This window comes from Arxiozyma heterogenica, assembly GCF_036370985.1.
Source record: "Arxiozyma heterogenica strain weizmannii chromosome Unknown scaffold_27, whole genome shotgun sequence".
Classification (NCBI taxonomy): domain Eukaryota; kingdom Fungi; phylum Ascomycota; class Saccharomycetes; order Saccharomycetales; family Saccharomycetaceae; genus Arxiozyma; species Arxiozyma heterogenica.
Window position 1 is genome coordinate 523,113 of NW_027042680.1, and position 25,230 is coordinate 548,342.

At 30.5% G+C, this 25,230-nt stretch overlaps 8 protein-coding genes across 8 annotated transcripts; 5 read left to right on the top strand and 3 right to left on the bottom strand.

The window, feature by feature from the left end:
- Window positions 1-1,503: 1,503 nt before the first annotated feature.
- Window positions 1,504-2,058, top strand: PWA37_003346 (uncharacterized protein; the record flags this gene model as incomplete). Its single annotated transcript, XM_064859876.1, has 1 exon — window positions 1,504-2,058. The coding sequence occupies one exon, from the start codon at window positions 1,504-1,506 to the stop codon at window positions 2,056-2,058; it is 555 nt and encodes a 184-aa protein (XP_064713249.1).
- Window positions 2,059-3,796: 1,738 nt separating this feature from the next.
- FLC3 (putative flavin adenine dinucleotide transporter) lies at window positions 3,797-6,136 on the top strand (the record flags this gene model as incomplete). Its single annotated transcript, XM_064859877.1, has 1 exon — window positions 3,797-6,136. The coding sequence occupies one exon, from the start codon at window positions 3,797-3,799 to the stop codon at window positions 6,134-6,136; it is 2,340 nt and encodes a 779-aa protein (XP_064713250.1).
- A 936-nt stretch (window positions 6,137-7,072) lies between these two features.
- Window positions 7,073-9,787, top strand: SEC27 (coatomer subunit beta'; the record flags this gene model as incomplete). Its single annotated transcript, XM_064859878.1, has 1 exon — window positions 7,073-9,787. One exon carries the CDS (start codon window positions 7,073-7,075, stop codon window positions 9,785-9,787), a length of 2,715 nt encoding a protein of 904 aa, XP_064713251.1.
- A 230-nt stretch (window positions 9,788-10,017) lies between these two features.
- On the bottom strand, window positions 10,018-10,980 carry MRM2 (21S rRNA (uridine2791-2'-O) methyltransferase; the record flags this gene model as incomplete). Its single annotated transcript, XM_064859879.1, has 1 exon — window positions 10,018-10,980. The coding sequence occupies one exon, from the start codon at window positions 10,978-10,980 to the stop codon at window positions 10,018-10,020; it is 963 nt and encodes a 320-aa protein (XP_064713252.1).
- A 1,556-nt stretch (window positions 10,981-12,536) lies between these two features.
- ITC1 (Itc1p) lies at window positions 12,537-16,409 on the top strand (the record flags this gene model as incomplete). The annotated part of the gene is made up of 1 exon (XM_064859880.1): window positions 12,537-16,409. One exon carries the CDS (start codon window positions 12,537-12,539, stop codon window positions 16,407-16,409), a length of 3,873 nt encoding a protein of 1,290 aa, XP_064713253.1.
- A 177-nt stretch (window positions 16,410-16,586) lies between these two features.
- On the bottom strand, window positions 16,587-20,939 carry SNT2 (DNA-binding E3 ubiquitin-protein ligase SNT2; the record flags this gene model as incomplete). Its single annotated transcript, XM_064859881.1, has 1 exon — window positions 16,587-20,939. One exon carries the CDS (start codon window positions 20,937-20,939, stop codon window positions 16,587-16,589), a length of 4,353 nt encoding a protein of 1,450 aa, XP_064713254.1.
- Window positions 20,940-21,441: 502 nt separating this feature from the next.
- On the top strand, window positions 21,442-22,842 carry CEG1 (mRNA guanylyltransferase; the record flags this gene model as incomplete). The annotated part of the gene is made up of 1 exon (XM_064859882.1): window positions 21,442-22,842. One exon carries the CDS (start codon window positions 21,442-21,444, stop codon window positions 22,840-22,842), a length of 1,401 nt encoding a protein of 466 aa, XP_064713255.1.
- A 409-nt stretch (window positions 22,843-23,251) lies between these two features.
- On the bottom strand, window positions 23,252-24,601 carry RSM23 (mitochondrial 37S ribosomal protein mS29 RSM23; the record flags this gene model as incomplete). The annotated part of the gene is made up of 1 exon (XM_064859883.1): window positions 23,252-24,601. The coding sequence occupies one exon, from the start codon at window positions 24,599-24,601 to the stop codon at window positions 23,252-23,254; it is 1,350 nt and encodes a 449-aa protein (XP_064713256.1).
- Window positions 24,602-25,230: the final 629 nt, after the last annotated feature.

Sequence of the window (25,230 nt, forward strand, 5' to 3'; positions counted from 1 at the left end):
TGTTAAATGCCCACTATCAACTAGATCTCAAGGTAAAGACACAAAATTATTGTTTGAATTATCTTGATACCATTTACTTAGCCTAGACCCTACATGAAATCCAGGTAAATAGATGATTTCAAGACACCCTGTACAAATCCCAGTTCCAAGCAACTATGATCATTGAAAAAAAAACAGAATACAGCTTTTAACCTAAACAATTTTATGTCAGCTTTATACATGCGCCCTTTTGTGAAAATTAAATTTGAAGCCCTAGATTTTTTCAGACGGTCCTCCACTTTTCCAATCTTCTTTCTTAAAGATTGGACAATTGGAAAATCCCAACATAAAAATAGATCTAATGCTTTCCTGCAAATTCGACAATTATAAAAAAAAGCCAAGAAAAAAAATTTGTCTTTTAGTAATATTAATATTTTATAGATCGCTTTTTTCAAACAAAAAAAAATCTATTTCTTTCAAAATGAAAAACATACATTTTGTCAATCCATATCGTACCGACATTTTCATAAGATATGTCACAATTAATCTTGCATACTACATAATAAAACAAGTGCTTTTATTATCTTCTCAATTATTTTTCTGCATTGACACTTTTTATTGATCAAATAGTAACAATCTTTAAAATTTCTATTGCAAGGAGGCAAATCCTCAAAAAAAAGATAATTTCAACAACCTATATTATGCCATGAACTACAAACTCTATGCGTGATTCTTTAAATATAGAAAAGTATCGTCTCCAAGCAATTATTTTGTGAGCATGATCCTGCACCCTTTTTGACATGTTTCATCAAAACTAACCTTTCTTTAAAATACAAGAACAGATAGCAAGAAAAACAAAAACAGTTCACTGAATAAACTATAATATATTCATATATTACTTCTAAAATTAAAATATTTTTTTATTTAACGATTAAGATATCTTCACTTTTTTTTTTTGATATAATCATATCTTTTCAATTTTAGTAGTAAAATGTGTTACTGCATTATAAACAAATTTTTGCCATAATATAAGGTTTGCTGGTATATTTGGAACTTGCTATAGCGGCTTTTGCAACAACCGCATGTACAGTTCCAAAGAATGGTACTGTTGGGGCTGCCGTTAGTTTTTATGACTTTATTCTGCTTGGTGGCACACATCATCCAAGATATGAAGGTAAAATTGGTGGTGTTTTGGATCTAGCGTGGGATACAGGCGAATCACTAGATGATCATCCTTATTGATTCAAAGGTGTTCCTCTCTCTCCTTTTCTAATGGAAATTACTGGTTATTATAAAGCTCTACTTACGGGTATTTATACCATAACCACTAAACTAAATGATAGTGCTACAATTCTCGTAGGCGCTGGTGTTGCATTTGATTGTGGTAATCAACATAAAAATTTCATAGCTAAGAAATTTAGTCTTACAGGTTCTGGTGTAAATAAAATTCCAGGCCCGTTCTATATGAGAAAGGATTACTATTATCCTTTTAGGATTGAGTACGCTAATTTCTAAGTAAGAGGAATGCTAAATGTTTCAATATATCTGCCAAATGGTACTATAGACAATACTATAGATAGCAGTATATACAGCTTTTCAGAAAAAAATTCCAGTAGTTACTCATCTATATTTTTTACATACAGTGGACTTACAGCATACACATCGATAACCTCTACGAAGAATGCTGCGTTATTAAGTTTAAGTGGGGCTACAACTACTTCCACAAGTTTAAGCACATCAGCAATTCATTCTTATAATGAAAAAGTTGTCGTTGTCTATTATGTGACAACTCAGATCTCGGTAGCAGCAACAACTACATACATTCCTGGTTTATTGAAGACTACTTCTACTGTCTCTATCTACACCTTGTACACAACCGATTCCAATGGTAGTAGCAGTCCAATTGATATTGTAGTTGTGATGACTCCAGATGTGGTTACTACAAGTCTAAGAAGATATTATAGAAACTCATCAACAATATCTACAGAATCCTTGTTATCATATTTTAGAATGTCGGAATCTTTTAAAAAGAATATTGCAACCACAAAAAACGTAGAAACTTCCAGTGATAGTATTTAGAATACTGTCAAGACTGAATCAATATCTCGAATAAATAGGGGCGAAACTGAAGCAGATTTATCAACTGGTACAATAATAAACACTCAAAAGACGGCTACTGTTAGTCAAGAGTCGCTATATGTATCTTCCCAAGCCGCAATATCAAATAGCAGGTCAAATATAATAACATTCTCACAGTATGAAGCTTCAGGTTCATCGACTGAAAATATGATAAATATTGCAAAAGTGATTGTAACTCAAGAGTCATTAAACGCCTCTCCCCAAACTACAAGGACAAGTGGTAGATTAAATACGGTAACATTGTCACAGTATGAAGCTTCAGCTCCTAATGCTGCATTTAAATGGCCAGGGTTTATGTTAGAACTTTTCTCTATACTTCCATTAATAATTTAGTCAATTTCTAAATAAAATAATATACGTGAATATATATGTATATATTTACATCTAAATATTTACATGATACCATATATGATAATATTTTATGTATACCCTAATTCCTATTCAGAGAGCCTAGATAATATGTACATAAATTCATTATTAAATTTTTTGAAAGATAATAACCAAAACCCATTGTACCTAAGCTGAAATCTGTCTTACAATATCATAACCCTTATCATTTTGTATTAATAATTCTATTAAGAAGATATATTTTAGTACTGAAGCATAAAATTCGAGAGTAAAAAAAAAATAATAAAAATTGTCTTAAAATCAGATAAAAAATAAAAAAGATCAGTTTGTATAAAAAAACTCTATTTCCTTGTTTTTCTTGTTTCTCTAGCTTTTTCAACCATTAACTACAATATTTGGAGTATAAGGAAAAGAATAAATAACTTAAAGCTTGAAAAATCACTTTTAAGATATCACCAATACTAGTAAAAAACAATAATTATATGATAACAATTTTCGCTTAAAATGCTCCATTTCCTTTCTTAGTCTTTCAAATTTACCAAAGATAAAATAAATATTAGAAAACCAATAATCCGGCAGTGTCAAGAGCAGAAGAGTTCTTTTTTTTTTCTTTATTTTCGAAGAAAAAGAATTTAATATTAATTGATTAACAACATAATAATTTCAAACAATCGATTATCTTGTTATTCCAATTACACTTTTGAATCATCACAATGTCTGATATATTTTGCTGCATGCAAAAAAAAAAAAAAAAAAAAAACAAAATGGAGAAACTTATTTTCATGCATATACATAAAATTATACCAAAAGAATAATTTTATCAAAAATTTGAGTTTCTGCAGGTCTCCACCTCCCCCGCTTTTATTTATTTATTTATTTATTTATTATTTAAGTGCTTTTTTCTTTCTCTCCTACCTATCGTTTCTTTTTTTGTTTCTCTCTCTCCTTTTTTTATTGTTTCCCTAATTTGCACTGTTTCTTTCTTTCTTTTTTTCTTTTTATGTCCACTATAATTGTCGAAAAACTCCTTTCTTTCCTTTCTTTCGAAAAGAAACATATCCATCCATGTTAATAGTAGCAGGTCACATTTACGTTGCATATCCAGCTAAACAAATTTAATCAACACACTATATATAAACGTATACACAGGTATTTGTTCACATTTTAAAACAAAACAAGTCACCGTACTCTGGCTGAGATTCCCATAAAATTATTGAATATATTCACATAAGGATAAAGGAATAAACTCCGACTTCAAAATAAATCAGGTTAAGGTATAACATTTTTTCATATATTATTATTATTATAATTATTATTATTAATATCGATAATGATATCCTTTAAAAATAACTTTATATGCTACATATTTATACTTTTTACAATATTCCAAAATATATTGGCCAAACGATCGCTTATGGCCACCTCGTTGGTTTCCTGTATGGAAAACTCGTTGTTAACTTCTGATAGTTTTGATGTTAAATTTAATCCTGATGATGGATCTCTACACTATAATTTAGATTTAACGACAGAAATAGACTCATTTATTTATGCAGATATAGACGTTTATGCGTATGGGTTCAAAATTATTACAAAAAATGTTGATCTTTGTGAAATCAATTGGAAACAATTTTGTCCTGTTCACCCAGGGAGAATACAAATCGAATCTATTGAATATATCTCTAAGGATTTAATAGATGAAATCCCAAATATAGCATACGAAGTACCTGACATCGATGCTTATGTAAAAGTCAATGTCCATTCCGTAAATACAACAGATTATTTAGCATGTATTCAGGTGTTTTTCTCTAACGGAAAAACTGTATCTCAAACTGGTGTCAAATGGGCTACTGCTGTTGTTGCTGGTATCGGGTTATTGCTATCAGCATTATTGTCAACCTTTGGTAATTCTACTGCTGCCTCACATATCTCTGCTAACACCATGTCTCTTTTCCTTTATTTTCAATCTGTTGTAGTCGTAGCAATGGAACACGTTCATAGAGTCCCACCAATTGCTGCATCCTGGGCAGAAAATTTAGCATGGTCAATGGGATTAATCAAAGTGGACTTTATGCAAAAGATTTTCCGTTGGTACATTGATTCCACTGGTGGTACATCGTCATTGTATATGACATCCACTACTAAGTCTGTTCTAACTCAGAGATCTCTTGACTATACTATGGACTTACTAAAAAGAACCATAAACGTCCTCTATGGTAATAGAAATACTATTATTTTCAGAGGTATTAGGAGGTTAGGATATGCTATGGGTATCGAAGATACATCAATAGTTGCCACTGGTTTTACGTTCTTTGTTTTATGTGGCTATGTACTTGCTGGATTCATTATTGTTGTAAAATATTCCATTGATTTATCTGTTCGATTGGGTTGGTTATCAAACACAAAGTTTCGTGAATTTAGACTGAATTGGAAAATTATTCTAAAGGGTGCTTTATTAAGATATATCTATATTGGATTCACTCAATTAACAATCTTAAGCTTTTGGGAATTTACCGAAAGGGACTCTGCCGCAGTGATTGTGATTGCATGTCTTTTCTTAATTCTATCTATTGGCTTAATGGCTTGGTCAAGTTTTAGAACGATATTTTTTGCAAGAAAATCTATCCAGCAGTATAACAATCCTGCCGCTCTATTATACGGGGATGATTTTATCTTGCATAAATATGGGTTTTTTTACACCATGTTTAGTGCACCATATTATTGGTGGAATGTTGTTTTACTTTCTTATGTTCTTCTAAAATCGCTATTTATTGGGTTTGCACAAGGCTCAGGAAAGACACAAGCTTTGGCTATTTTTATCCTAGATTTGGCTTACTCCATCGCTATTATTCGTTATATGCCATATTTAGATAAACCAACAAATATTATCAATATCCTTATTAGCATAGTCACATTGGTGAATTCCTTTTTATTCCTTTTCTTCTCAGATTTGTTTGGCCAACCATACACAGTCTCAGCTGTTATGGGCTGGATTTTCTTTATCTTGAATGCAGCATTTTCATTTGTTTTATTAATGATGATTTTAACATTCACTGGCATGATTATCTTCTCCAAGAACCCTGATTTAAGATTCAAACCAGCTAAAGACGATAGAACATCTTTCCAAAGACGTAATGTTACCTCTGAAATGACTCATATCCTTAAATACGATATTGATCAAGATAATAAATCTGGCAAGAATACTGAAAAGACTGCATTACAAGAGTTAGCTGCGTTGGGCCAAGTGGCAAGGGAACATGATGACCATTGGGAAGATACTTTTAATGAAGATAATGATATAATCACGAGTTCTTCAGGAACAATGGAAAAATCAAACAAGCTTTCACCATTTATTCTAGAAAGTTCACCACATGCCAATGAGAAATCACCATTTATTGCTGATGAAGAACACCAAAACTATGTAAATATCCCTAACTCTAGTGTTACACCAATGGAAAGAGAGATAAGTTACCCATTCCATTCTGAATCCACTAGTATACCCTTAAATCCAAATTCTCATGAAAATATCACCACTGATGATAATACTGATAACAACACTAGTTTCCATGGTGAAATGGGAATTGATCAAACAAATGACATCTTATCCCATAATAACAACATATTGAATCCATTTAACAGTCAAAATAACCATATTTCAGAAAATATAATATGATATGGTCAATAATTTCATCAAGTGATCCGTTTTTGTTTAATTATTACAAAAATACAATAATCAAGATTTATTTCTACTTAATAATGCCATTTCTACATGATTTTCATCCTTATATTATCGTGTTCTTTTTAAAATATCTTTTAACATTTGACATATATTCCCATCATGGTATTTTTTTTTTTTATCTATTCCTAATAATACTATCCTGTAACTTTTAACTGATTGATACCATTAGTTTTATTTATTCCTATATAGATATATATGTTTTCTGCATTCTGAATATTTAGCTACAGTTCTATATACAAACATACACAAAAATATACATATGTCCATAAATGGTGCATTCTCAATTTCATCATGTTTCAATCCGACTTTTACTGTTATAACTTACTTTCACACAATATGATAATAGTGTAATGATAATTTCTTTTCTTTAATATACAGCGCCATGCTAAATCAGTTTATATTTGAATCTATAGGATAATTAAGATCCTCTATCCTATATTCAAGCCTTTTGGTACATATCCTAGACTCTTTTTTTTTTTTTTGACTCTAATATCATATCCGTTCAAAGTGATCTTCGGGTAAAGTTTTCTCTAATTCTGGAAAACAAAAATATAATAAAAAAGAACAACAAGTTGAAAATATTTGTAGACACCAAAGGTACCAAATATGGACTTGATCAAATAAATAAATATTCCGTGTCTATAGGATCAATACTTGCTGTTTATACAACGATTAAGTCAATTGATTAATTTGTTAATACTTCGAGAGATTCAAAGAAGGAACGCAAGAAAATAATAGGAAGCGATTTGTGTTCTCTCCCACCTTTATTGTTGTGCTTATTGTTCTCTCTGTTCTCAAGTAATTTAAATCATAGAGTCATCCAAGCAACAATTTGTAGCTATCACATTTGTAACGAACTCAGATTAAACTATGAAGTTCGATATCAAAAAAACTTTTAGCAATAGGACTGATAGGGTGAAAGGGGTTGATTTTCATCCAACTGAACCATGGGTCTTGGTTACCCTTTACTCTGGTAAAGTTGAAATATGGAATTATGAAACTCAACAATCTGTGAAATCTATTCAAGTTACAGAGACTCCAGTAAGAGCAGGTAGATTTATTGCTAGAAAGAACTGGATTATTTTAGGCTCAGACGATTTTAGAATCAGAGTCTATAACTACAATACAGGCGAAAAAATTACTGATTTTGAAGCCCATCCTGATTACATTCGTTCAATTGCTGTCCATCCTACAAAACCATACGTTCTTTCTGGTAGTGATGATTTAACTGTCAAATTGTGGAATTGGGAAAAAGATTGGAAATTGGAACAAACTTTTGAAGGTCATGACCACTTTGTCATGTGTGTCGTGTTTAATCCAAAGGATCCAAGTACTTTTGCCTCTGCATGTTTAGATCGTACTGTCAAAGTTTGGTCTTTAGGACAATCCTCTCCAAACTTTACTCTACACACAGGTCAAGAAAAAGGTGTGAATTATGTTGATTATTATCCTTTGCCAGATAAGCCATATTTAATTACATCATCTGATGATTTAACAATTAAAGTATGGGATTATCAAACCAAGTCTTGTGTCGCAACTTTGGAAGGCCATGTTGCTAATGTGTCATTTGCTGTATTCCATCCATCTTTACCAATCATAATATCTGGTTCTGAAGATGGAACTTTAAAAATTTGGAATTCATCTACTTATAAAGTTGAAAAGACTTTGAATTTGGGTTTAGAAAGAAGTTGGTGTATCGCTACCCACCCCACCGGCAAGAAGAACTATATTATTGCAGGGTTCGATAATGGATTTACTGTATTATCTCTAGGTAACGATGTTCCAGCTTTATCTTTAGATCCAGTAGGGAAATTAGTTTGGGCTGGTGGTAAAAATGCTACTGCCAACGATATTTTCACTGCAGTCATTAGAGGAAGTGAAGATGTTGAACAAGATGAACCTTTACTATTACAAACTAAAGAATTAGGAACAGTTGATATTTTCCCACAAACATTATCACACTCTCCAAATGGTAGATTTGTTACAGTGGTTGGTGATGGTGAGTATGTTATCTATACAGCCTTAGCTTGGAGAAATAAAGCTTTCGGTAAATGTTTGGATTTTGTCTGGGGCCCTGACTCCAATAGCTATGCTTTAATCGATGAATCAGGTGTTATTAAATATTACAAAAACTTCAAAGAAATTACATCTTGGTCAGTCCCATTATCTTATAAGATTGATAAATTATTTGGTGGTGCCTTATTAAGTGCTAAATCAGATGGCTTCATCTATTTCTTTGATTGGGAATCTGGTACCTTAGTGAGAAGAATTGATGTAAATGCCCATGATGTTATCTGGTCTGATAATGGTGATCTAGTAATGATTATCAATGGTAAAGAGAATCGTTCCAGTGAAGAAGCAAGTGCATATGTCTTACTTTTTAACAAAGACTTATACACTGAGGCAATTTCTACTGATGAGGTTGATGAAGATGAAGGAATTGAAGAGGCCTTTGATGTGTTATATGAATTAAATGAACCAATAACATCTGGTAAATGGGTAGGTGATGTTTTCATTTTCACTACCTCTACTAATAGATTAAATTATTTTGTTGGTGGAAAGACATATAACCTTTCCCATTATACAAAAGAAATGTATTTACTAGGATATTTGACCCGTGACGGCAAGGTATACTTGGCTGACAGAGAAGTACATGTCTATGCTCACAAAGTATCTTTAGCAGTCCTTGAATTCCAAACCCTTGTTCTAAGAGGTGAATTAGAAGAAGCTAAGAGTAGTGTATTACCGACAATTCAAGATAAAGATTCTTTAACTAAAATTGCAAGATTTTTGGAAGGACAAGAGCTCTATGAAGATGCATTAAAAGTATCTCCAGATAATGACCAAAAATTTGATCTTGCAATAAAACTTGGTCAGTTACAGTTAGCATGTGATTTATTGGATAAAAATGACAATGAACTTAAATGGAGATCACTTGGAGATTCAGCATTACAAAAATTCAATTTCAAATTAGCTATTGAATCCTATATTAAGGCGCATGATCTAGAATCCTTATTTTTATTATATTCTTCATTTAATGATAAAGATGCTCTAGTCCAATTAGGTGATGATGCGGAGAATCTAGGTAAGTATAATCTAGCATTCAATTCTTATTGGGCAGCAGGTGATTTAGTTGCTGCTAAAAAATTACTATTTAAGTCTGAAAGATATAGTGAAGCTGCTATATTTTCTTTAACGTACGGTTTACCTAATGATGACATAAAGGAGATTGTTAAACAATGGAAAGATAAATTAATTTTAGATGATAAAAAAGAAATTGCCGATAGAATTGAGGTTCCTGGAGAAAGTTCTGATTTCCCTGAAATTTATCGTAATGATGAGCCCTTAATTGCCATTGATTCTGAAGTTAATAGTGATCAAGAAAAGACTGAAGAAAAAAATGAAGAAATATCTTCTACAAATGCAACTGAAATAGAACCAACTAAAGAAGAAGAAAAACCAACTGAAAAGGAAGAGAACACAGTACCAATAAAACAAGAAGACACAAGAGAAGAAAATGAAGAAGACGTATTTCAAGATACTAGTAATAAGGAACCTACACCTTCACAAGAAAAGACAGATTAGAGAAAATAAGAATTAAAAAAAAAAAAAAGGATAAAAGACTTCATTTATATAAATTATATCAGTGTATATAATAATAACTAAAGTTCATATAAAATATATATCTACAAACGATAATAATAAATTACTTAGTAAACAATGCGTAATTAAACACACCACACACACATATATATATGTCTGAGAAGAAAATAGGAAAAAGAAGAAAAAAAAAAAAAAGAGTGATTATGGTCAACTTAATCGAAAACTTTAAATTTATCTACATCTGATCTTTTTTTCAATGCAACAAAATAAATCTCCTTAGATTCAAGTCTTGAGGATACAGGTTTAAACCTTTGCACCACTTTGAATACACGCTTTAGTCTATGTTCGAATAATTTATCTTCTTTCCCTGTATACAGTTTACAGACAAAGGAACCATTAACTTTTAATAAATCAATGGCAGTTACCAAAGCAGCATCACAAAGATCAACAGATAACAGATGGTCTCGAATGGCTACTCCCGAGGTATTCATAAGCCTAATATATGGTAAATTAGTAAGATTATTCGTGAAACCAGTCAATCTGGGGAACGGTACATACATATCACTTAAAATTACATCAATAGGTTGTTGGTTATCATGTGAGGAGATATCGACATCTGGAGAAAACACTTCTCTATACTCTTCTTCATCTTTCAACTCATGCTCAAACTCCGGATCCACAATATCTGCGGGCAACCTTGGTTTTAGAAATCCATGATCTTTATGAATATTATCAACATCATTCAAAATATAATCTAACCTACTATGTTTATTAAAATACAATCTAATTAAATCCTGTGTTTTCGTTGATAAGATGTTTGCTTGTAGACTACTTACACCTTTGGGAGGTTCACACGGTAAGATGTCTACACCTATGATCATTGATCTTGCATGACATCGTTGCCTAGCTACTTCAGACCATGAACCTGGTGCAAAACCTAGATCAAGTACATTTTGAATTTTATCAGATTTGAAAAGTTTAAATTTATCATCAATTTCCTTTAATTTGAACGCTGCCCGAGATCTTAAGTTTTGGACTCTGGCTTCTCTCGTGAAATGATCATTTTTTTGTCTTTTCAACCATTTTTGTTTACTTGCAATAGTGTAAAATCTGCATAATTGAGGAAATTTATAAGATGAAGAACATATCTGCAAATGTGATAATATCAACAACATGATTAACAACAACACTTTATGGTAATTACCTTTTTTCCTGTTCTTTTTCTTTTTTTTTTTTTTTTTTTTTATTTTTTTTCACTTTCTTGAAAGGTCAGTTAATTTTATTTTAGCTTTTCCTTATGTCATACAAGAAGTATTTGATAAAACTAGATAAACAAAACTATGTATGCTAAGATATGCAAGATATTTTGTAAGTTTATATTCACCAACTTTTTCAATTTCAATTTCAATTTTTTATTTTTTTTTTTCATTCCATTGTTTTTTATTATTTTTTTTTTTTTCATTATTATATTTTCTACAGTCCATGAAGAAAGAAAAAAACAGAGATAAAGCACTAAATACTTACAGATGTTACTAGTAAGTGCTACTATTTCTATTACAATAATTATAAGATGACAATACCCATTAAACATTGAAAAGGAAAAAAAAAAGAAATAAGAAAAAGAAGTGTCATTTTCTTTATATATGCATTCATCATTTGTTACCACAAACTAATCTATAAGTATGAACATATACAAACCAATGTCTATATATCTGCATATCTATATATATGATTCGAAATATTCTATATTAGGATTACACTTCATATATATTTAAACTTACCCACTTGACCAATAAACCTATTAGGCTTACTTTTACTATTCGATTCTTTGATGACAGTCGAGAAAACAAATCTCTCAAAAAACGGAAACAACAGAGAGTCTTTTATGTTTTGTATTATGTTTTGTATTATATCCACGCTATTTGCTGTTATTGTTGTTGCTACTGTTATTGTTACTGTTATTGTTACTAGGGTTGTTTGGCGTGGTTTATTGGGGTTGTGTACCCTTATTTTCATCTTGTATGTGCTCTACCATTACCCAAAAGGGAAATCACCAACATTAACAATAAACAATCAACAATAACAGAGAAACAAAAATTTATAATCTTTCCTTTGTTTTCGTAAGAAAAAGACAATACAAACAATAGCTTGTCTCTTTTTTTTTTCTTTTTTCTTTCTTTCTTTCTTTTTCTTATTTTCTGTAATACAGTTATTATTTCCCAAAAAAAAATAAAAAATCAATAAATAAATAAATAAATAAATAAATAAAAAATTCAAAAAAATTTTTTTATTTTTTTTATTTATATTTTATATTCGATACGATATCGGTATATAGTATTAACAACAATTTCATATTCAGTTTATAATTATCTAATCTGAATACATGCTTTAGCTAATACATGTTATACTACATTTAACATAATCCACATTTACAATGTGTTATTGAGTTTAAAAGAAAATAAAACAAAACAAAACAAACTTTTTTTAGAAAATTATTATACATATATACATATATCCAAACATAAATATAATAACAACTTTTTTTTTTCTTTTAAAAAAAAAATAACTAAACATTGTACCTTTTCTATACTTTATTTCTTTTCTTAATAATCTATATTCATTTTTTCTTTTTTTTTTTGTTATTTCCCTACACCTCCTCTTCAACAACACTTTTCTTTGGCCGCAACTATAAATCTATTTCCCTCTTTTTTGGTATAATTATCCAATTATTATGGTTTTATATAAAAGAAAACCAATCATATTACCTGACCCTAGGCCTCTGCCAGTAAATCTGGATATACCTGTATGGTATATAAATGAAACTGGTGAATGGTTTTTTACTTATGAAGAATATTTAGATAGAATGGATTTTTATACAAGACACCATTTTACATGTGAAATCACAGGTGCTTCATGTCTTACATTCTTTCAAGCCTTAAATAGTGAAGAATCTCAATTTAAACTCGTAGAAGACAAATTTCCCTTAAAATTAAGAGAACCTGTCGCTAGATATTTACATTTTAATAGAATCAGAAGACTAGATGCCTTAATCGAAAACGTTTATTCAAAATTTAAATCAAATTTTTTCCCTGGTGAAATTGTGTACCTAAGAAAACCTAAAGATAATAATATAAGTGAAGAGACATCAAAACAAAATACACCTACTCCCTTTCCACCTTCTTCTTCCATTTTGCCCGAAAATTCATCTACCACTAACACGACCACATCTAACCACCAGAAAACTTATATAATAAAAGAAAAAGTTCAGTTTAATCCGATTATTGATCCTGTAACAAAAGAAATCATTACTCCAGGCCACGCAAAGTATATGCTTGTAGAAGATGATGACTCTTCAGTGTCAAATTCAAATAAATCTTTCGTAGCAGATGAATCACAAATTTATAGAGATAGATCCACTTTCACAAAACATCTGATTAAATGTTTCTTCAAAATTACCTTACAGAGAGCATCTTCGAAAATGGGTGCTCCTTGGTGCGTTAAGCCTGAGTATTTACAAATGTACGGTTTGACAATGGATTGGCCCATCGACTTATTACCATTTAAAGATGATGAAATTGTTAAAAACTCTAATAATAATATAACTTCATCGTCATCATCATCATCATCATCTTCTTCTTCTTCTTCATCTTTTTCAAAAGCCACTAAGGCTAAAAAATCCCACAAATCTAAAGAACCAAAAGAAGAACAAATTGCTAATACAAATCAAATAGACAATAGTAACAGCGACAGTAATACTAATAAATCTAATGATTTTTCAAATGTAACAATAAAGAGTGAAGATAATATCGTTGATAAATCTGATACAGAAACCTCTAAAAAGACAAAGAGTTCTAAGAAAAGGAAAAATAAATCCAATAATGAAACAACAACACCAATAGCCACAGCATCCACTTCCACATCAAGTTCAAATATTAATGACACGAACTCTCACAAACAAAATAAAAGGAGGAAAACAAATGACAATAAAACTGTTCAGATAAACGAGACTGATAATGATGTAAGAGCGTCTTCAACTGCCCCTGAGGCCTCGACCCCAATTGTTATCAGAAGTATTGTAACTGATATGGATATCCCATACCGTGAAAAACCCAAGTTTTATTTATCCAATCTCTCTTCTTATAATAATTATCTGGAATGTATCCCACTTATGAATGACAAAAATTTAAATAAATTAACATTAACAAATTTCGATCAATTACTTCAAATCTATCAATTCGTAAGTACATTCAATAAAGTTTTATGCATCTCATACTTCAATTTCGATCAATTGGTAGCATCGTTAAAGGCAACTGACCCATTTGAATTACAAGGTGAATTAGTAGAAGTTACTTTAATGAATCCAAAATCAAATCAGACAGCAATAGAAGATAACAAAACTGAATTTAGTCAATGGCAAAGAAATTCTAGAATTAGACAATTTATTGAAGAAAAGAATGTTTTAGATAATGATCTAAGTTATTCAATATTAAAAGAAGAACCTGCCACTGATGATATCATAGATAATTTTAATTCTAACGGTTCTAGTCTCATTATTGAAATTTTTGTTGCACTATTAAGATTATTTATTGACGAAAATGGTGATTGGAAAATAGTAATTATGGAAAATTGGATAAATAACCAAATTTCAATAGATGAACAAGAACTTGGAATCACACCTAAAGGTATCCATAATTTAGCAAAAACAACAATAATATCATCAACAGACACAGCGGATATAATAACTATGGAACAACTAGATATAGATTCAAAACTAGATAATCCATCTAATTCAAACAGTACACAAAATACAAATGATTCGATAAAACAATCACAAGATAATAAAAATGAAGATAAAAGAATAATACATAAGCATTCTGCAACTAATGAAATCACTAACAAAAGAGAACAAGAAGAGATTGATAATACACACTTTAGCGAGGAAAATGAAAAAAATGATAATAATGATGTTGATAATGAAAATTCTTATTCAGATGAGGAATTCTCTAATATTATGGAAAAAATCTTAAATTTTAGAAATCAAGAATGGACTGAAAGGTTAACAAAAAGACAATTCACTAATGGAAATTGGTTAATTATCCTATTAGGTATCTTCGAAGACAGTTTAGCAATCCCTAAATACACAAAGTTTTTAATGCATTTTAGAAAAACTATAATAACATCTGATGTATCAATGACACAACTTCCTAAAGTTTTATGGAGGAATTTTTGTCGTAATTTCTCGTTAGAGGAAAAAATAACTTGTCTTTGGATACTAGTGGATATTGTATCAAATTTTTCTCCTGATATTAAAAATGCCATAGAAGCTTCTATGGAACTTTGTATGCATATTAGAAGTGATAGATTTAAAATATTCAAAGACATCAAAGCAGAGACTGCAGTTTTAGCTATGATAGATAAAGAAAAAAATCGTGAAAAATATGAAGCTAAAGAAACTCAGATACGAGAATTACAAGGAGAAAAAGCTAAATTAGATAAAAAGTTAATGGAAAATGATTATCAAAGGTTAAAACCATTGGGTATGGATAGATACTGTAATAGATATTTCTGGTTTGACTTAACTGGTATCCCAAATAGACCCTTTTCCGAAGATGAAAAGGAATATCATAGTGGAAGATTATGGATACGAGGTCCTAATAAATACTGTATCAGAAATTTCTTAAAATTAGATGATGAGCAAGTTGATAAATGGCTGGAAATACGTAAACTTGAAGGCAGTTCCATTGCAACAAAGAAGGCCTTTGGTGTTTATAGAAGTGAAACTGGAGCATATTGTTATCATGATCCAACTTCTGGGGAGGATGTTGAGTTGATGTCTCGAGAGGGCCAAACAAATAAATCTATTATTTTGACTCCTATTCAACGTAAAATTATCGATGAAACACCAGAATGTCTTCTTCTAGACCGTAATCAATGGTATTGTGTAGATAATACTGAATATTTGGATTCTTTTGTCGAATGGCTAGATAGTTGGGGAAGAAGAGAACATGATTTATTGAGACAATTGAAACCTATCTTGAATCGCATGAGAGATGTTATTGCAATTAGAAATAATTGTTTTGATCCTGAGTTATCAAAAAGGGAATTACAATATATGGAAGAACTAGAAGATTACAAACTAACCAATAGTGAATTAAATTTAAACAATATTGATAATCAGGACTCATCGATTGAGAATATCAATAAAGAAGATGATGCAATTGAAGACATTGATAGTAAACTAGAACGTATTATTGAACAAATCATGAATCTTGATGATGGTTCCAAAACGAGAAAGATTCTTAATGCTATATCCAAACTAGAAAGTGAACGAGATTTTCTACTGGATATGAAAAAAAAATTACTATCGGAACGTAATACAAGTGGTAGAGTTATCGCTAAAAGTGAACAGCAGAAGCTCAGAAAATCAAGAAATAATAAGTTGGCAAGACGACAAGAGATTTTGACTAATTTAATTAATACAAGACATTTCAAAGAATTGGATTCTATTTTATCTTGGAAGAATAAAGTTGCTATAGAAGTATATGGTTCTGAATTGAGAAAGAATGCTAATAAAGGAAAACGAAGTGGTTCTAGAAGAAAATAAAATTAGAAATAATAATGCACACAAAGTTATCTATCGATAATATATTGGTGGACCATAACCAAAAAAAGAAAAATATTCAATTTGTGTATCACCTTGATATAGAATGTGAATATACATAATCTCTAACATATTTTCTTATATACTTGATAGATATATAAACCAATTTTGATCATACATTCATTTTAGATGCACTACACTTGAGTCAATATCTTTTAACAAGTCATCCTTAACTTCATCCGGTATATTATGAAGTAATGTGTTAATTTCAGATTTTTTGCTGCTTTCTAATACATTCTCATCACCTGAAACTCTAAGTACATGACAACGATGACACAAATCTGGTTCATACCAAAAGATTGAATCACTCTTATTGCAATATCTACACGTTTTCTGTTTTTTAATCCTGTAAACATTTTCTTGCTTACTCTGATGCTCATCAGATAATTCTAAATTCTCCATGTTTTTTAGACTGAACTTCAGTTCATTAAATTTAGAAGAAATGAAATGCTTAGTTCTTTCACTCTTAAAAATTTTACTAAACATACTAATTAAGTAACCGTTTTTAATTTCTGAAGTTAAACCAAGATATTTTACCTCATTAGTGTCTATGGCTTCGTGTTTCTTACAAATTATTACTGGTGACAATATGTATTTTGAGTTATCATTTTGATCATGTATAATAGTTTGATCTAGGTGTGTTGAAGTGTCTAATAATAATTCCTTCTTGAATAAAAGCTTAAAGTTTTTATTTAACAGAGCACATGAAGCGTGGAAATATTCCAGACACTTGTCACACTGGACAAGACCACCACCATTACGGTTACATATGCTGCATTGATGATTACATCCTTCCCAAGCTGCCTTATCAATATTAATAGCTGGTTCAAAACTTTCTGGATTTCCATATCTAATAATAGGATTAAATAATGAGCACGTAATATGGCACCATCTACCGTCACTAGTTGGCTTCAAAACCAAATTTAGTGAAGAGATAAAATTAACATTACGTTCTAATTGTCTTGAACCTTCATAGCACAAACAGCATCTATACACTATCGAGATTATTGGATTTTTCTTATTAGAACAAACATCACATAACCAACTATCTGTATTCTCTGCAGTAATGAATAATTTACCGTAACATGACTTATGACTGGTAATACCACAGTTAGAACATGTTATACTATTTGAAGGGATAGATACCATCTCCGAACAAACTCCACATTTTGGTACATAGCCAGTGACTGCGTCTTGCAAAACAGTAACTAAATTAGGATATGCCTTTGTTTGTAAAGCAGCCATAATATTATAACCTTCAAGTTGTTTAAAAGTATCTTTTTCTGTAATAAACTTTGTGTAATGATCTGGGATCTCATAATCATTTAATGATACATTTAGAAGATCATTTTTAACAGGTAACGAGGATGATTCCTTTCGTAGCTGCTTTATAATTTGTTCTGGTATATTTTCAGAATCATCCAAAAGCATATCAACAATTTTATCATTTAACCCCACACTCTTGAATTTATTATCAACAGTAATTTTGAATCCTTTGATATCTTCCGTGTCAAATGTAACTACTATATCAGACCTTTCATTTTTTTGACGTATTGTTTTCTTTATTACTTCATGGGTAATTTGTTTCAGGTTATTATCATCATTCAATGGATGCTGTACTGCATCATGATCTTTGCTATCCCCATTATTATTTTTGGTAGACAATTGAGGTCCTGGGGTATTACCAAAAAATTCAATGCCTGGGATCCGAAAATTTGGATCACATCTTTCTGCTATAAAAGAAGTTAAATCAGCATGCAACTTTTCTGGAGTATAGAGATATTTATTATATGGTCTTCTTATAGTTCTAGTAAGAATACCATGGAAGGTCATTGATTGCCTTTTCATATGTTGAAATTTGCGATAATCTTTCATAATTTCCCATCTTTGCCTAATAATTAATTCTGCATCTTGAATTAACTCCCACTCCAAATTTTTCATTTTTGCACGTTCTGGAGATAATGTGAGTTTGTTAATATTATTCTCCTCTAATATTTTCCCTAACGCATTATTATAACTTGAAACACAACCTCCATGCATTCTTTTGAGAACATCAAGTGGATGTATCCAGTCAACAGCATATCTTCTCCATAGACGTGCACATCTAATACACAATGCTCCAATTTTATCTACTTTCAACGTCTTATTAGTAGACCACTTTTCGGTTACTCCCACCTGGATCCTCTTTTTAATATTCTTATCATCAGAACCACCAGTAACTTTGTACCACATAGGTGAATAATCGACATTACAGAATAAACAGTGAAAAGTTTTGTCCATATATGCTACTTTGTCTGTATCAAATGAAGAATCATCCATATAACGCATTTCGATATCATCTATTTCGTTATTTTTGCTTAACATTGGAACTACACCAGTCTCCATACTTGAAGGTTTTCTCAAAACTGTCATATTATTATCGTCCTTTTCAATATGATCATATCTATTTGGTTTCTTATTATTAAACACTTTCTTTTTACCTCTAACTTTCATACCTCTTTCTGTCTTTTTCCAATTATAGTAAAATCGAACGATCATTGGCATCGATTGTGTACCAACGTTCTTCCACACTGGTCTCAGTTCACTACCATGTTTACCAACTGCATCTTCAAATCTTTTAATATCTTCTGCAGTAAAAGTTGGTTCATGTAAAATAGGTCTTGATATAGTTTTCATACATTCAAGGTATGCCTTTTCTATATCATACTTGTTATCAAATAGAGATTTAGTTATAAAATCGAGGAAATTACAATTAGTAGGTTCCAAATCTACAAGTGGAGCAATGTCATTTTTACATTTTTCGATATATTGATCTAAATCTGTATCCGAAATCTTGCTTTTATCCATAACCCATAACAACTCTGCACTATCATCCGTTCCTCTAATTCTGCTATCGTTTTCGTTATCACTAGATTTATTTGCCGGTAAAGTGGCCATCTGGCTTTTATAACATCCATTCCATTGATACCTTTCTCCTATTCTTGATAATTTAAAAGGATACGGAAGATATACATTATCATCGAAGATATCTACTAAATATGAGATCATATGACAACCAACATATTGGAACCAAAATTTTTCAGTTCCTTTACCAAACGACTTACTTATAAATTGAGCAGATTTTTTATCAATAGTGTCCCTACAACTTTGATTGAAATTTTTCAGATCTTGTAATTGCATTTCTAAAAGATTTTTATCTTCAAGTGAATTAGATTGTTTTTTAACACAAATTGAACAAATCCATACTATACTCTTCCTAAATTTTTTAGACAAAGGAGGATCCATACAATACAAATGAATTGTACTACCACAATCATCACATTCTAAAGAATTATCAGATATACACCATTCATGACATTCATGACATCTCTTATCCCAAGTTTTACTACATTTATTATCCTCATTATTATCATGAGCATTAGTATCATCACAAGTATCCCTGAAGTGATCACTATTCTTGGGGTCACTTTTATAATCTTTGAAAACATATTTATTCAAAACTTTTAAAAAAGGATAATCTTCTTCAGCAAAAACATATCTGTACTTTTTCTCTAATGCATAAAGAAAGGAGGGTATACTAGAAAAATTGTTCAGTAACTTTCCAGTAGCATATACTTTATAGTATTGACGTGTATATCTGTCAAATAGAGAATCAAAGTAAAAGACATTTGATCTCATAATTGCTTCTCTTTCATTAGGTAACACATCTGTTAATTCATCTTTGTGTACTACTGTACATTTCCCTCTATACGAATGAATAGGACAAATATCTTCATGTAAAGAAGCATAAACTTGTCTAGAATTAAAAGTGGTAATATCCTCCTTGATATCTCTAGGTCTATAATACCAGTTCATTTTGACATTAAAGAATCTAGCCGGAAATTTAGTAACTTTGCCTTTAGCTTCTAATATTTCATTTGTAAATTCAGGTTTAGGTAAAAATTCTACAATTCTACCAATATAATAAGGTTCACCTGGAGGTTCAGAGACCATATATATGCTTTCGTCCCTTTCTAAAAGAATAGCCTCTGTATTATAAACAATTTGGGCTTTAATGTCGACAAATGCTTCATCTAAATCTAATACATTTGAAAATTTACTAGTCTTTCTATATGATGGAGGTAATAAGGGTATTAAATTCCATTGTGTATTCTTATCCTGTAAAAAGCTCTGATATTTAAATTTTTTATTCGATCCATTTGAGTTGGATGAACCATTAATGCTCCCGTCAATAGCTTGACTAGAATCAGAATTAGAACTATAATTAGAATTTGAAACAGAATTAGGTTTAGATTCGGGGATACCCTTCGATCTTTTTCTTTTCTTTGGAGTTTCAGCAATATATTCCTCAGGGCTATTATTTTGCCTGTCAGAATCAGTCATATAGTCAGAATCTGGATCGTCTTCTATATAATTAATGGATTTAGATGTAGCTCTTCTCTTCAAATGTGGGCGGGTTATGCTATCCACCATAATATACCCTAAATTTATTTTCTTGACTTCTAACTAAAGCTAAACAAAATTGTGGAACTAATTAAGTAATCAATTGTAGATCCTTAGCCTTCTTTTTACTAATAATCTTCTATATATATATATATATATGTATGTATGTATGTATACATTTATGTCTTAAACGTTACCTTCGCTTTTTGTAAAGTTTTTCCTTTAGTAGCTTAGCATACCTCTACTAATCGTGAAGCCATTTCACTTCCAGTTTATTTTTCTAAACGTTTTCACTCTTTTGCCAAACTGTAATAAATTTCATTAAAGAAAAAGTAAACTTCCCCAACAAAAGTATAGAGAAGTTTGCTAAGATATCAAATATATACAGCAATGGTTAATTACGATTTAGGTATTAGTTAAATATTCTTAATTATATTTGAACGTAGATAGACAAAGAAAAATATACGAATATATTCGTGTATACATTAAATTTGAGAGAAAGTATATAGAAAAATAAACCAGAGCCAAAAAAATGGAATCCAGAATATCGCCAGAGATTCCTGGTATACTCCAGCCAGGAAATGTCACTCAGGACCTAAAAATGATGCTATGCAAGTTACTAAATTCGCCTAAACCTTCCAAAACATTTCCTGGTTCGCAACCCGTATCATTTCAACATTCCGATATAGAAGAGAAATTGAAAACACAAGATTATTATGTATGTGAAAAGACTGATGGTTTACGTGCATTGATGTTCATTGTCTTAAATCCAATTACCGGAGAACAAGGTTGTTTCATGATAGATAGAGAAAATAATTATTATTTGGTTAATGGTTTCAGATTCCCTCGTTTGCCTCATAAGAAAAAGGAAGAGTTATTAGAAAGTTTACAAAATGGTACTTTAATAGATGGTGAATTAGTGATCCAAAAAAACCCAATGACTAAAATCCAAGAATTAAGATATTTGATGTTTGATTGTTTAGCAATAAACGGACGAAGCTTAATTCAGTCACCCACAAGTTCGAGATTAGCACATTTAGGTAAAGAATTTTTTAAACCATATTATGATCTTAGATCTTTTTATCCAGGCAAATGTAACACTTTTCCATTTAAATTATCTATGAAACATATGGATTTCAGTTATGACTTAATTAAAGTAGCCAATTCTCTATCTAAATTACCACACATGTCAGATGGATTAATTTTTACACCAGTAAGAACACATTATACAATTGGAGGTAAAGATTCTCTTTTATTGAAATGGAAACCAGAACAAGAGAATTCAATAGATTTTAAACTGATATTAGAGATTCCTCTGGTGGAAGACACCTCAGTACCAAAGAGGGATCCTAACAGGTGGTATTATAATTACGATGTGAAACCAACTTTTGCATTGTATGTGTGGTTAGGTGGGTCTGATGTCAACACAAAAATCACAAATTTTGAAAAACCATTTGATAATAAGGAATTAGAGATATTAGAAAAAACGTATAAAAAATTTGCTGAGTTAGACATTGATGATCAAAAATGGCAAGAACTAAAAAACCTAGAAGAACCATTAAATGGCAGAATCGTAGAATGTACGAAAGATCCAGATAGTGGTATGTGGAAATTATTAAGGTTTAGAGACGACAAATTGAATGGAAACCATGTTTCAGTGGTTCAAAAAGTGTTGGAAAGTATTAATGACAACGTTAGTATAGAAGATTTAGGCGGATTTGTATCTGACATAAAATCTTTATGGAATAAAAGAAAGGAAGACGACAAGAGAAATATCAAACAAAACTATCATCAACAATCAAGTAAAACATCTATAAACAGGACAAATTACCAAACCCAAAATCAGAACCCACCAGTAACCTCACAGCAACAAATATTTACTGAAAATAAACCACAGTATGTTGACGACGATGACGACTGGTTTGACGAATAGTTTTGATATTCACTTTAATACGGAAGCTCATACATAAATTAATCAAATTATATATATCTATATGTATGTATGTAAGATTTTTCAAAACTATTTTATTATTATTAATGTATATTTTATTGGGTTTATAATGTTATATGTATGTAATGGCATCTTCTTTTTTTTTTTTTTTTTGATATTATCAAAAGTGTGTTTAAATCTTTTCCAGTGAGTATTTTTTACTGTCAATCTAAACACACAAACATAAATCCTTTTTATATCTTTTCGTACATATTCGAATTATTACATTCAAATGAATAATAATATTTACATGGAATAAAATAGACTATACGTAACGTATGTATATAGACAGCTTGATTTTTTATAAATGCTCTTTTTTTTTTATTTCTTATCTTCAAGATTTCAATTTTGTTTATCTATAGGCCAAGGTAATACTTTTCAATAATTCTCTTGGATTACCATTTCCACTAATAAAGAATTTTTCATCCACTAGCTTTTCTGTATCTTTATCCTGTATATCTCTGATAGGCAAGATATCGCATTGAGAATAATAATCTAACAACAGTTTAACCTCATCTTTATTCATCTTTGATAAATGAAATTCTTTAACGTCACCTTGCTTCAAGAGATTAGCGTAGACTGGATCGTAATGATATTGCCTAATGTATACATCTTCTTCCAATTTATTCAGTCCGACTGGCAAGGTTCTATTAGTGCGATCCACACCAGAGATGGCTGCTACAAATGAACTTTGTGGATTCTTGAAAGGTATTTTACCACTAACAATATTCATGATAGTACTTGCAATTTGGAATTTCAACGTTGGTATCAATCTATTCTCTGTATCTCTATATGCGGTATAGGAAGATGTTAATAGACGTGAGACATTATCTACAGTGAACAATACCGGGATCTCAATCTGTGAATAAATTTCATCAAGGAATATTTTGAATTGAGTACCACGTAGGCTTGGGTTAACCTTGCATTTCAATAAATCCAATAAAGTATGGTTATCCTTTTGTAAAACGATCTCTTGGACACCAGTTAATGTAGTGAAAGAGAATTTATAGTCACTTTGTAGACTAATTGCTGATAATAATTGGTGTTCATTGGCCTTTAGGATCTTGGACAATAGTTTTTTCAAATACATTGGTTGAACATAGGATTTTAGATTTTCATCCCAAAAGAAATCATTTCTACCGTTAAGAAATAATTCAGGGTAAGGGATATTGATGATCAAATATTTAGATTCAACAGCATAAGCATGTAATTGTGCCAGTAGAGTGCTTTTTCCTACACCAGGCTCACCAGTAATGATTATTCTATTTGAATTGTTACCATTGCTATTAGATATATTTTGAATTAATTTCCCTATGGACTCCCTTCTTATTAAAGAAGAGGGTTTAGAGAATAACTCTCTGTATTGATTTTTTTTAAAAGAACCAAGATGGTGTAAACATTTTAATTGATTTGTTGAAAAATCACAAACCTTGTTTATTGATTGATCAATCTTGATAGAGTTAAAGATAGGTAAAGTGATCTCTTTAGCATTTTTATTCAATCTTGCAGTATGCATTGTATCAACCCAATTCTTGTATAACGTAGTGGAAGTAATTCTCTTTGAAGTAGGCTTTACATAGTTCGAGGAAGCTTTGGAGTAGCCCTGAGGTTTTGCTTTCCCCTTAGAAGCTGCAGCATTCTTTGAAACTGCAACTAATCTGATGGTGGAAGTAGAAAATAATTTTGTCTGTATCCTTAACATAACTATAAACAACTATAGAAAAAAAAAGGATAAAAGAATAAAAGTTTAATAGTACTATCTACGTGATTGATGCTTTTGATCTACTTATAATTGTTTATTTTATTTCAGAATATTAAATATGTGTTAGTGGGAGGTACACCAACACCACCGGTATTCTATTAAAGGATAAAAAATATTTTCTTCAGTTGCAAATCAACTCTCAACTAAATTTAATCCTCTGTGATGCTACACAAACACGTCAAAATGCAAACCAGTATACACATTCTCTCTCTATACCTGTATCTCTGTCTCTATCTCTTTCTCTTTATTTTGATACACTACAAATCTTTCCTTATTTTACTGAATATACCATTTGGCAAAAATTTCTTTTTCTTAGCTTTTTTTTTTTTCATCCCTTTACCAAACAAGAAAATAAAAATAAAAAACTTGAGGCGATTTCCCTTTTTGAAGAACATTACCTAAAAAGGCAATCAAAGAATGAAAAGCACTAATTTGGTGCAATACGATTGAGAAATTAAAAGTTTGTATACATATATTTACATCTACCTACCTATCTTTGTATATATAAACTGATTGGTAAACTAACATGTTGCGTTATGTTATGTTATGTTATGTTATGTTATGTTATG